This window comes from Phalacrocorax carbo, chromosome 20 (genome assembly GCF_963921805.1).
Source record: "Phalacrocorax carbo chromosome 20, bPhaCar2.1, whole genome shotgun sequence".
NCBI classification, from domain to species: domain Eukaryota; kingdom Metazoa; phylum Chordata; class Aves; order Suliformes; family Phalacrocoracidae; genus Phalacrocorax; species Phalacrocorax carbo.
The window spans coordinates 3,025,015-3,037,255 of NC_087532.1; the positions used below are offsets into that span (position 1 = coordinate 3,025,015).

The 12,241-nt window shown below is 44.6% G+C and overlaps 1 protein-coding gene across 1 annotated transcript in view; it reads left to right on the forward strand.

Moving 5' to 3' along the window:
* SSU72 (SSU72 homolog, RNA polymerase II CTD phosphatase) overlaps positions 1 to 5,700 on the forward strand; it is a 29,370-nt gene extending 23,670 nt beyond the window's left edge. Inside the window, exons 3-5 of the mRNA XM_064470519.1 lie at positions 2,017 to 2,156; positions 3,950 to 4,068; positions 5,101 to 5,700. Of these exons, the coding sequence (XP_064326589.1) occupies positions 2,017 to 2,156; positions 3,950 to 4,068; positions 5,101 to 5,202 (361 nt within the window). The 3' untranslated portion in view covers positions 5,203 to 5,700. The remainder of the gene's footprint in view (positions 1 to 2,016; positions 2,157 to 3,949; positions 4,069 to 5,100) is intronic.
* Positions 5,701 to 12,241: the final 6,541 nt, after the last annotated feature.

Genomic DNA, 12,241 nt, shown 5'->3' on the forward strand with positions numbered 1-12,241 from the left:
GCTTGACTGTGTGGGTTTTTTGAATATGCGTAATTCTGTCTCCAAGCTCAGTCAGGAAAGCTAGGGGACAGCTGCCAGCAACGTTTTATCCTAGAAAGGGGAGGAAAAAAAAAGAACCCAAAAAGGTGTGTGGGACGCTGTGAATTTTTTTTCCTTGAACTATATGATGTAGAAATGAGGACTGTAGAGCCCAGAAAGGGCTCGCCTTCAAACTGGACAAAGCAGCCAGATATTTGCAAGTGTGTTGAAAATGGCTGTTTCAGTCACTTTCATGCTTTGCAAATAACCAGAGGTCTGAAATGGCTACGCTGGAGTGGATTTTTTCCAAGCATGACAGACCCAAGGAGCGTTCCCGGGGTGCTGTGAGGAAGCAGTGGGTGCTGCTGTACGAGAGCTGCTTGTGAGATAGCTTTGGGCTATAAGGGACAACTCTTCAATTATAGAGGGAGAAATCTTCTGAGGAAGAAGAGTGGTAAAATGCTTGAGGGTGACCTGAAGAAAAGAAATGCAGTAGAAATCAGTTGGCTGAGAGAGAAAAGACAACACATATTTGTAATTTTTAAAAAAAAAAAAAAATCATTCAGGTTGTGATTCAAAATTGTAATTTTCTTTAGTCAAGCAGTTAAAGTGAGATGATGCGGACACAAGAGAACTGAACATCCTTTCCATAGGAAGTAGACTCTTACAGGTAGAAAGATGGGTTTAATTTTTAATATAGCTTAAACACCTGAAAGACTGAAAAGCTTTGGAGGCCATTTGCTTGAGAACTGTTCAAGCTGACTTTGAAGCGTGTAGACTGGCAGGCGTAGGTCTGGCTACCGAGGGCAGTAGGAACTCGATAACAGGGCAGCTGCAGAAGGGTAGGCAGAAAGTTGCTGGTCTCTTGTTACAAAAGACTAGGACTGTTCTCTGAAAAGAATTAAGATACCTGCTAGGTATGTACGTGACCCCTTCAACAAGGAAATACGCCAAGACAGCCTCTTACATACTTGCTACTAACAGTGGAAATTTTCTTGCTCAGAATCCTTCCGTTATCTCAAATTATAGACTCTTATCCTTACTGCTATTTTAATTTCAAAATATATACTTGGGTGGCTAAAAATACCGCCGCTAAAAAGCAAGGAAGAGATGCATCAGTTTCCAGCCTTTCTTAATTCAAACCTTTCCTGGTATTCCGAATTTACCCATAAAACTTTGCCTTCGGAGGGAGTTTGGTTTTAGTCAAGTGAGCAAATTTATGTGACAGCCAGCCCTGGTGTGCTCCTGATGAAACTGCATGTCCCAGAAGGCTGAGAAGACAGTGGGATGAGTGAGTCCTGCCTGAAAGGGGGATACAGGATGTAAATTTGAGCCTCAAGGTTACAGCACCAGCATAAATATAGCTACCAAGTGGCAGAACAGATTCCTTTCACACAGTGCCTGAAGTTCTGACAGGCTTAAAGTCAGTGTTTTTCTTCATTCCCACTGACATGTCTTGGATATTTTTAAAGGATGATGCTTCTGTTATTTATTTAATTTTCTTTGGAAGCTCAGTTGTGTAAACGTGAGGCCTGCGCAGGACTTCATCCAGACATGCAGTTGACACTAGAAATACCATATAATTGACTTTCAAGATAGAGGCCCCTGGAGTGAGGGGCAGTGACTTAAGTGAATGTAGGACATGCTGCTCACGCAAACAGCTGAGTCTGTGTGTTCTAAGCACTATGGATATAAAAATAGTTGCCCAAGAAAAGTTGTCCTTCTGAGGAACTCGGCTCTCCTGATGGCCTTTTAAAGCTGTCTCTGCCATTCTACGAATGGCAGTGACAGGCCTCTGAAAAACAGGCACTGCGTGAATTACCCTGATGGGGGACTGTGCTGCCGCCGTACGCATCTATTCAGTGGTCGCTGATCTTTATATTTGCAAAGAGAAAGAATCTTATTTTAAAGGTACAGTAATAATTTAACTTGTGCTGGTCATTTGCTCAAAAACATGACTTTTCTTAAAGTAAAGGTACTTAACTCAAGCGACTTCAGATACACACAGAATGGGATTTTACACATGTTGGACAGAAATAAGAGAATCAAGCCACGACCAGAAAGATTCCAGAACTGCAAAGATGTTTTTGATTTGATCTTAACATGTGAAGAAAGAGTCTATGATCAAGTAGTAGAAGGTAAGGACCGTGAACTGATAAACCAAGTTAACTCTGAGTGTTTCCCCACCCCCTCCCCCTAAGTCCTTCACAAATCTAGAAACCTCTGTCTCCTCTGACTGCTGCTGCTGGAAAAGCAGCAGGGACAAGAGCTCGCAGTCCATTGCCGTAGACTTTACGTAGCAGAGAGGTGATGGCTGAATACTTCTAAAAGATGCTGCTGTTGGCAGCTACACAGATTGTGGATGTATAGCAATTTTAAGGGCTGACATCGGGGAAATAGCAAGCATTTGGAGAAACTCAAATACATGTTTGGTTTGAAAATGCTCATGGAGCAGTTTGTATGTGATGAGCATTTTTTCACCCTGGGCTGATGGAGAAACAAAATCTAGGCTGTCTTCCTTAATGCACCTTCCCTCCCTTCTTGGTGGAAGACTTTCTGTGACCTTCCAAGCAGTTTATCCACAATAAATACCTCCGGTACAGGTGGAGAAACTGTTCTTGGACATGGTTAACACTCTGCAAACATGCTGCGGCTTTGCCCTTAAACGAGTTGAAGTGAGACGTGCTGGAAGAGTCTCAGCTGGGGACTGGGTTCTGCATGAACACGATGCAGCAGGCTTGACGTGGACTCACCGAAAGCTGTGGGGTTTCAGCAATGACTCGGTTAGCTCCTGGGCCGAGAACGCTGCCTCTCTCTGGAAGTGCTGGACACAGGCTGATGGGAGGTTTAAGACGTTTAGTTTACATTGAAAGACCAGCCATCTGAATTAGTATCGTACACAATTTAAAAGGCTGTTGCTTTGCCTTTTCGGTCCCCAGTGGTCATGTCACAAGTAATACAGAGGGCGATACGTGTTGGGCTTCCGCAAGCTGAGCCTTTAGTGTTCTCAATCTTTAAGTGAAGTGTTCAAAATGTATTGATCAGCAGCTGCCCTGGTATTTGAATGGATCTTCAGCACGTCTCACATAAAAGCAGCTTTCACTCTAAGGTGAATATCTTGAGGAAGGGAGGTGAAGAGCAACCACTTCCTAATTTTCCAGTTGTGCATCTCTCTAACTTCATGTTAATGCCCTTCATAATCGACCAAAGAAAGGAAGAAGGCTCGAGTGCCACATTATGGCTCTAGATGTGAAAGCTGAAATTTTAGAATGGAGGCCTCAACAGGTTTGCCAAAATGAAGTTGCGGAATGGGGTTAGGAGAGAAGAACTTGTAGCTTAAAAACTTGCGTGTGTAACAGGAAGGTTATGTTAGAGAGGCAAAACAATACATGGGCAGATTAGTAGGAAAAAGATGTTTTATTTTTCCCCCTTCCACCCTTGTGAATAAGCTGAACACAGTAAAGCTAGAATTTTCTAATGTGTCTGTCAGTGCTTAACTTGCAGGGGTTCACCTTGCAGTTTAATTTTCAGTGTTGGATGTATGGTTTTTTTTAAAAAAAAAAAAAAAAGGCAATTGAAACTCTCCAGGTGAAGAAGCCCAAAATTATTCTTGACTTTTGAGAATCTTGATCTTGGTCTTTAAAGACTGCCAGAGTAAGGTGAGCAGTAACGTTTCTTGACCAGGGCAAATAAACTGTCACGGCCCTTCCACAAAACGGAATGATTTTGTTTCCAAAATCCTTCTCTCATTTTTGAAATAAGAGGAGCTATTGTTTAAGACGTTATTAAATAAACAATTTTATAAAAAGTTTGGAGAAGGCAGAGGTGGACAATGTCTATGTCTTTTTAAAAACCTTGTGAATACTCTGTGTAAAATACGATACCATTCCACCCAACGTTTTGCTGTTATGTGTGTTCTGTTTTCAACTAGATTTAAATTCCAGAGAGCAGGAGACATGTCAGCCAGTACATGTGATCAATGTGGACATTCAGGATAACCACGAGGAGGCAACCCTGGGCGCTTTCCTTATCTGTGAGCTCTGCCAGTGTGTAAGTAGAGAGGGCTCGTTGCCTGTGGGTACCTTGGACCCAGCTGACCGCGCAGGGGTTGGGGTTTGCTTGGTACTTACTAAAGGTGCTGCCTGGAGCAGAAGTTGTTTAAGTAGAATCCATGTCAAGACACGGAAGCTTCCAAATTCTTGTGGTTATTTTTGGAGTAGTTGTGTAAAGCGATGAATTGTAGCTGAGTTCATGGTTTCCAAAGTGGACTCTCTGCGTGCACACTCAGAACCAAGGCATCGGCAGCTTACGTGAAAAGCAGTTTCGCAAAGCACAGCGCGTAACCGCTGCACGTGCTGAGCCCATACTCAAAACGCTGTTTATGGCAAAAACGTCCCATTTCAAAGGCAGTTGTAATATGTGGGATTTAAACATCAGGGTTGCATTCTAGATCACGATACGCTTGAAAAACATCCTATGTAGGTGTATTTCATAGCACCACCCTGTCGTGTGTGTGATGTGGAAAAACTGGTGCCTTCTGTCATCCATATTTGGGGGCCCTTGAAGTAACGCTGAAATAAGCTGCACTTAGAACAGTCGGTGTAACTGTCAAGAGAACAGAGAGAGGCTCTGTGTCCTTTCACAGTGTGCAAGTTGATGAGTTTACCTATTCCAGTGTGGCAACAGGCTTTTTTACTCCAGCCTGTGTGATCTATTCTGGTCTTAAATCCTTTCCAGATTCAAAAAGCCTAAGAGGGTTCAAGGACTTGAAATTTTAGCCATCTGTTCAGTGCGCTTGTAGCTATTCTGAAGCTTCCATTTGTTACCTAGTGAGGATGGATGTTGCCTACTCAACAAAGTACTAGTTAAGTGCCAGTTCACTGGGTTGGAGAAAGGAGGATATGCGGAATATATATACATCTGGGAATGCTGGGAATCTCGGTAAAGCACCCGGTGCTGCACGGTTTGGTGCAGCCCTGCTGGTTTAGATTTCACAGTCAGCCAAAAGCATTGAATTATTGCAGTTTTCTAAACTACATCATATCCTTGGAGTCTGGTTGCTGAGTATTTTTTCTCTTCTAGATACAGCACACAGAAGACATGGAAAATGAAATAGATGAGCTGTTACAGGAATTTGAAGAGAAAAGTGGAAGGACTTTTCTTCATACTGTCTGCTTTTATTAAAGCGCATTTGTCTCCTAGGCCTTAATACAGATGAGGGAAGCATGTGTTTAAAGTTCTGATTATACTGTATTTTCCTGGAAAAATAATATTGATCTTTTTTCTTTGTTTTAAAAACTCCTTTTCAGTGTCTTTTTGTTTTGTTTCAGGTATTCTGTCACAGGTAGGCAGAGATACTGGTTGGGCTTGTACATATGAGATGATTAAAAGTATACACAAAGGCCACCTATTTAAAAATGAAAATCAAGATTTTCTTTATATCCTACTTTAATTATTACAAGTAGGTTTTTAATTATAAAGAGAATGTTTCTTGAATATAAGTTTATAATGTATTTTTCCAGCTGACAAATTTATTTTATTTCAGTTGTGCTTTTTTTTTTATTTTCATGTGGCAGAATGGCTGAACTATGTGAGGATATGAATGGAGCAATGACAAAACGAGTATCTGTATATTATTAGATATAAAGTTGGAAGCATCCAATAAAAATTAAAAACCTGTAAGTTTGTCTATTTTCAAAATAGAAGTAAACGTGGCTGTGCTCTGTGAGGCAAAACACGAAGGATCTGAAGTAGCGCAAGAAGGCTCGTTCATCCAGTGTCTCGGAGAGGGTCATGACAGCGGGAAGATCTTGATAGGAAGAAGACGACCTGCGCTGTGTCCCTCGTTGGGAGGGGTTGTGTGTTTGGGCAGCTCACAATGGTTTTTGATCCTGTGTTGAGCTAAAGTGAACTGCTTCCTCTGCACGGATTGGGGCACTGCCTGGAAACCTTTTGGGGTCTCAATTGCTTTTGAGTTATCGCGTGTGAGACTAATAAGACCGTGAAGCCGTAACTGCAGCAGTCAGGGCCCATTGTGTCTGTGCCTTCTGTGAGGAAGTTGGGAACAAATGGCAACCTCCACTGGCAATGGAAATAGTTTAAAGCTTTTTTTTTTTTAACTGAAATAGCTTTTGAGTCGAAGCGTTCTCCTCTCACGCAGCGGTAATAAACACGGCTCAAAATCCAGAAACGGAGTATGTGCATGCAAACAGAGCAAAAGCTCAGACTTCGCTGTGTTCAGACTGATAAAAGTAAAACCAAACCAAATTATTGGACATTCAAAATGTGACTGGTGAAGTGCTGCTGCTTCCAGGCAAGAGAAGATCTTAAAAGTTGCTTTGTTAAAGGAACCTGTAAACAATTTGCACTTTAATGCTTGGATATGTGAGAACAACTTTTTAAACGTAATGTTAAAAAAGTGAAGTATCATGAAACGAGGTTTGAGCTCCTGGCGTCTCCCTCTCATTCTATGACTGACCTCCGACAGCTCACACGGATCAGCTAAATTTCCTTGACTCTAATCGTTTGGCACATGCAGGAAGTTAGCGCTAAGTACGTACTTTCTCTCAATTCAGGGCAACGTTACCCGTCTATGCAGACAACTTCGGCTGCGTATGTCGTAAGTCATACGGCAGTGCTGGTTAACCTTTCAGTGAACGCACTCGCACGCATTAAAAGGCATCTGCTCCACACCTCAAAACTGCAAGTCCGTATCTGAAAATACTTCTTCGCAGTTGCAAATCTTGAAGTCTGTGGAGTCAGGCCCCTCTCTCTGCTCCTGAGATCTGGGGGTTGGCTGTGGTTTGAACTGCCTTGTGGGAAAACGTAGACCTCTGCCAGCTCAATCTGTGTCCTGGATGGTGTCCAAATGGGTCATTGCATCGTACTCTGGCCCCAGGAATGTTTAATATCCCTGAATTACCTGTGCTGTTTCTGTTGTCTGTTAAAAATACTTAAAGCAAAAAATTTTGTGGAGAATGAGTTAATAGATCAGACCAGTTAGGGGATGGGGAATTCAAGCAGCAGTTGCGATAAGGTTTGCAGAGTGTATGAGGATTGGCTTGCCCTGTCCCATTTTGATCCTGGAGACTCTGTATTTGAAGGATTTCATTCAGCCCCCTCTGCTTCTGCTCATTTGTCTGTCTGATACCATTGCTTGTTACCATGGGGATATCTGCAGCCAAAGGAAGATGATTCTGTAAGGACTGAACTGCCTCAGTCGATCTCTTTAGGAAGACATCTCAAGTAAGCACAGTACTGAGTGTTTTGAGCAGACCTTTCCTTCCCTGCACAGCATCAGTACTGAAGTCTACCTGTGGCAAGGTGACACCTGGAAAGTGTTTGAAAACGTTTTCTACTTTCAACTTGATTCATCCTAAATGGAGCTCTTTGTTATTTTACAGAAAGGCGGTAAAAACCCAAACAGGATGTTTTAACCCATGTTTTGTGTGTGTATGTGGAGGTTTGCAGAAGTGTCCTATTTATGACATAAAGATTATACTTTTCATGTGCATAACTGGCAGAGAATTCGGGTTGCTGTGGTGCCAAGTGTGGATACATTAGCAGAACTTCAGTTCACTGCATCTTTTCAACTGGAATGAGAAGCCTTGGTCTAAGAACATAATATAACATAAGGGTGTTACAGAACTCTTCCTTCTGTCCTAAACATCCTGTTCATAAGCAAAAGCAACAGTGGGAGCTGGTCATTTGTCATTTGTTTGTTTCCCAGCCTGTGGAAGGATGTTTGACTGGAGAGATGGATAGGTGACCGACCCGGGTGGACAGGCAAGTATTCTGAATGATCCACAGCCCAAAGTACTCATTTCTGTGAGCAGCCCTTGTTCTTCAGCTGAAGCTGTTCTTTGACACATTATCACAGAATGCCAGGTGGGAAGGGACCTCAGGGATCATCTAGCCCAACCTTTCTGGGAAGAGCCCAGCCTAGACAAGATGGCCCAGCACCCTGTCCAGTGACTCTTGGAGGTGTCCAACGCGGCCGAGCCAACCCCTTCCCTGGGGAGATTATTCCAACGGTGACTGTCCTCACTGTGAAAAATGTCCCTCTGGTGTCCCATCGGAATGTCCCCAAGAGCAACTTGTGTCCATCCCCCCTTGTCCTCTCCATGGGACTCCGTGTAAAAAGGGAGTCTCCATCTCCTTTGTAGCTGCCCCTTAAGTACTGGTACACGGGGATGAGATCCCCTCTGAGCCTCCTTTTCTCAAGGCTGAACAAACCCAGCTCTCCCAGCCCATCCTCGTATGGCAGCTTCCCGGTCCTGTGATCATCCTTGTGGCCCTTCTCTGGGCCCCTTCCAGCCTGGCCACATCCTTTTTGTACAGCGGGGACCAGAACTGCCCACAGTGCTCCAGCTGTGGACTTCTCATTGAACTTCCAGGTTAGTGAACAATGTGTGCATGTATAGAATTACTTTGCCTCCATATGCTTCATCTGCACTGAAATCCATAATGAAGCTCAGTTTATAGAGGAATTTTGTGGGGTCCTAGTCTTGTTTGAGAGATGCATATACTTATACACGCACACAAATATATATGTAGGTATAAAACTCTGGCTAAACATATGGTCAAACTTATTTTGTGTGTCAAAAAGAAATTTCAAGAGAAACTTTGATTTAAAGGAGGCGGTTTAAAATAATGTATTTGTCCTTTAAGAGTGGGGTGGCATATGTACGATGATGGTGTGCTCTTCCCTGCCCTGTAGATACACTGATGCTCCTGTTGATGAGTATCAGTGCTGAAAGATGGTCCGTTTCTTCTTAATTCCTGGAGCCGGCCTTCCTGTTCAGTGAAGGGAAGCAGCGAAGGGTTAACAGCCTCGTGCACACAGGCTGTGAGTATTCAGAACCCGGCTGTGATGGGAGATTTCTGCTGTAAATGAGATTTCAGCTGTCAAGGCTGCTCTCCCAGTTTCCATAAGGCCAGCAGAGGTGCCTTTAAATGCAGATTCCTCCCGGAGGTGTGTCCCCCCCCTTCCTAAACGCAGTGATTATGTTTTATCAGCATTTCTCTCACTTCTTTGACTCTCTGTGAAAGGCCATATTGATTAAAGAATAGTGTCTACTGAAGAGCGTTTATAAGATTTTGCTCTCTTGCTGCCGTGAGGTTGACGCTACCTCCCGTGTGGGCAGATCTTTGCCAAGAACTTTCTGAGGTTTCCATCCCTCACATCTCAGCCCTCTGCAGATCCCATCCACGAGGCGCAGAGCGGCGGAGTCCTGTTCACTTCTAGTTTGCAGCCTGTTTTTCTTTCACACAAGTCACTTTTGGTTATGTCTGTTTTCTGTGCTTCTTGTCTTGCTTAAGACCTTCCTAACATTCATGAACATTCTTCTTTCTGTCAGAGACATCAGCACATCTTTCAACCGGTGATTAAAGAGCCTTTTCTCCCCTCTGCACTGCTGGTGTCTTATCCCTGAAGTTCTGTGCCTGCTGGCCTCCTCCGCTTGCCTGCGAGGCTCGGTGCACAAAGTGATGCAGATAATGCAATCAGACTGCACGCGGTGAAGAGCAGCACTCCTCCCCAGGACTCAGTGCTGCTGGATCTGACTGTAGCTGGGATCCTTGATCTTTGCGTGTCCCCGATGCAGCAGCCCGATGACTCTGTTGCAGGCAGATGATCCAGCTTCAACTTCTATTTCTCATACGTGTAGGAGCTTAGGAGAAGGTATCAATAAAGACAAACGCAAATGGTTGTGCCGGTACAAGAACTGTGAAAAGAACAGGGGAATAAAAAACAGGCAGTGGAGTAAAGGGATATGGGACAGCTGAGTGGGTTCTTATGGAAGAGAAAAAATTGAGAATTGCTAGCTCTAGTTGTTGTTAGACTCTTCTGTAATTTCTGACTTGTGTGAGCACCACAGAATGCCAGCTGAGGCCTGCGCTCCCTTCAAGAGGAAAGTAGAGGGAGTCGGTTCCTGTGAATGTGGCTTGTGATAATATTCCTACCTGGGGCTGCATGCTCCCAGGGTGGGGAAAAAGAATTTGAGGTGGTTCCCATACAGATCTCTCTGGTCTTTTTTATCATCTTGCCAGTATCGCTGGGGTTTGAGAGATATTAAATAAGGAGGGAAGGATACTGTATGCCCTCAAGTGCTGAGACGTAGAGGAAGCTGGGTGATGGTACCAGGTCACGCAACAGGGTTGGGTTAAAGCAGAGGCAGTGGTCCCTTGGCTGGGGATAGGCCAGATGCCACTGAGATTTTGTAATGCAGGCCACGGCCTCGTCTCCGTGAGGATGGTGGTGACAGTACAACATGAGGCTTGACACTGAACAGGAGCCATAGGTAGTGTGGATGCTTGTTTTTGAAAAGGAGCAGCTTATTTCTAGCAATATTAAAGTGCTTAGGAACAAGTTTAACAAACCCATTGTAAACTATTGTGGTGGCAACCCGAAATCTCCTGAGCGTCTGTTAGCATCTATGTTAAAAGTCTTCACTCATACAAGTATAATGTCACTTTGCTGAAATACAGTCAGTCCCTGCTGCCTCTTTTCATTAGATGGAAATCGGTAGAGAAACTCTTCGTGGCCTTATCTCCCCTAGACCTGCAGATGAAAGGCCAGACCGGCTGAGCACCACGCGTGGCCTCAGGTCGTTGTTGGGTCTCTTGCTAACCAGGCTGTGAGCAGCCAAGGGTTCAACGTGTGCTAGCGGTGAACGGGACAGAAACGTTGCTCGTGGTTTGTTTCTGCAAGAGCAGGCGGCCCATTTGTTGGCCCGGGTTCAGCTCCGGTCTGATCCCTGCCGTGGCTGTGCAGAACTCGTCGTTTCCACCACGGGTTGCTGTGAAGACCTGCTTCTTGCAAACTCACAAAGAGTCTGTAGCAAGGCTAGGGAGCAAACCTAGATGTAGTGGGGTCAAGAGGATGGGACAAGACAAGCTTTAGAGTCCAGCAAAGTCTGGACACGTTGAAAATGGGCCAGCAAGAGCAATGAGGAAACCTGTTTGACTGACACACTGCAGTAAAGCAAGCGTGAGATCTTCCTGGCTGCAGAATCGCAGATGTCACTTGGTACTCCTGCCAACTGGAGGATGAAGTGGAGAGAGGAGAAGGAATTTCTAATATAATTCATTGCCACAGAAGATCGTTGACTCAAAGGTTCTGCATGGCCCCTGGATTTAATAAAGACTGTGATAATTTCATGGCCGATATCCAACGTTTGCAGCCCTGTGAGCCTGTCAGGTTTAGTGGATTCTGTACTCCGGGCACTGACAGTGGGAGCAAGAAAGGCTTCTTGCACTACCCCGCACGTTAGCACCGTGTTGCCCAGGACTAGGCTGCGGTTTGTTGACTGTCAGGCCAATATACAGCCCTATTCCCGACGGCGGGAGGTAATGGGCACGAGGTGCAAGCAGGACTGCCACGAACACAGAGCAAAATGATCAGAACAGTGATGTTTGGAATCCCCATCAGCCAGGACTTTTGCTCCAAAAGGACAAGAAGAGAAGACGGCTCCTCCAGAGCTACGCTGAGAAACCCAGCTTAGCCTGAGCCAACGGCAAAATCCTTCTTCAGCGCCTCAAGCCCGGCTCAGACCTGACCCAGCCTGGTTCGTGGGGATGGCTGGGCGGTCAGAAGCGTTGGCTGATGGCCAGGCAAAACTTCAGTTACATGAAATCCCTTGAGACTTGTCTTCAAATAGTCTGGTCTCTCCTGTGATTTTATTTGGCCGTTACTTTAAGAATGCATATGTTTTCTACAACTAGCAGAGTAACTAGCTGCATTCTCTCTGCATCGCTTTTACTGAGGTCTGCATATAGAAGGTGGAAACCACCTCCTAGCTCGGTAAGAAGGGAAAGCAGCTCAGGGCAGAGAGCTGTTGAGGGAACCCGCACGGGCTGGGCAGGATCGTGGCGAAAGGCGCCTTCCCAGCCTCGCTGCACTTTTGCGTGAAGTGCCCGGCTTAGCAAATGATTCATGGGTGTGGTTTAATTTAAAAAAAAAAAAAAAATCTGCAATGCAATCTGTGCTCTAATTTGAGGGCACCATTTAGTGATTTTAATTGTGTGACAGTATTTTGGTATTTTCAATACCCAGTAGTAGGTTAATGACTGTTCCTTGAAGAATGGAGTTTATATAACACAAGTCATTACATAAGGAGGCTGATTGTGGCCTGAGGAAGAGAAGGAAAACAAATACGCCAGAATGCAAAACCCAGAACAAGCAAACTCTACCTTGATGGCCCCGAGAAGCCTGAAAAATGAA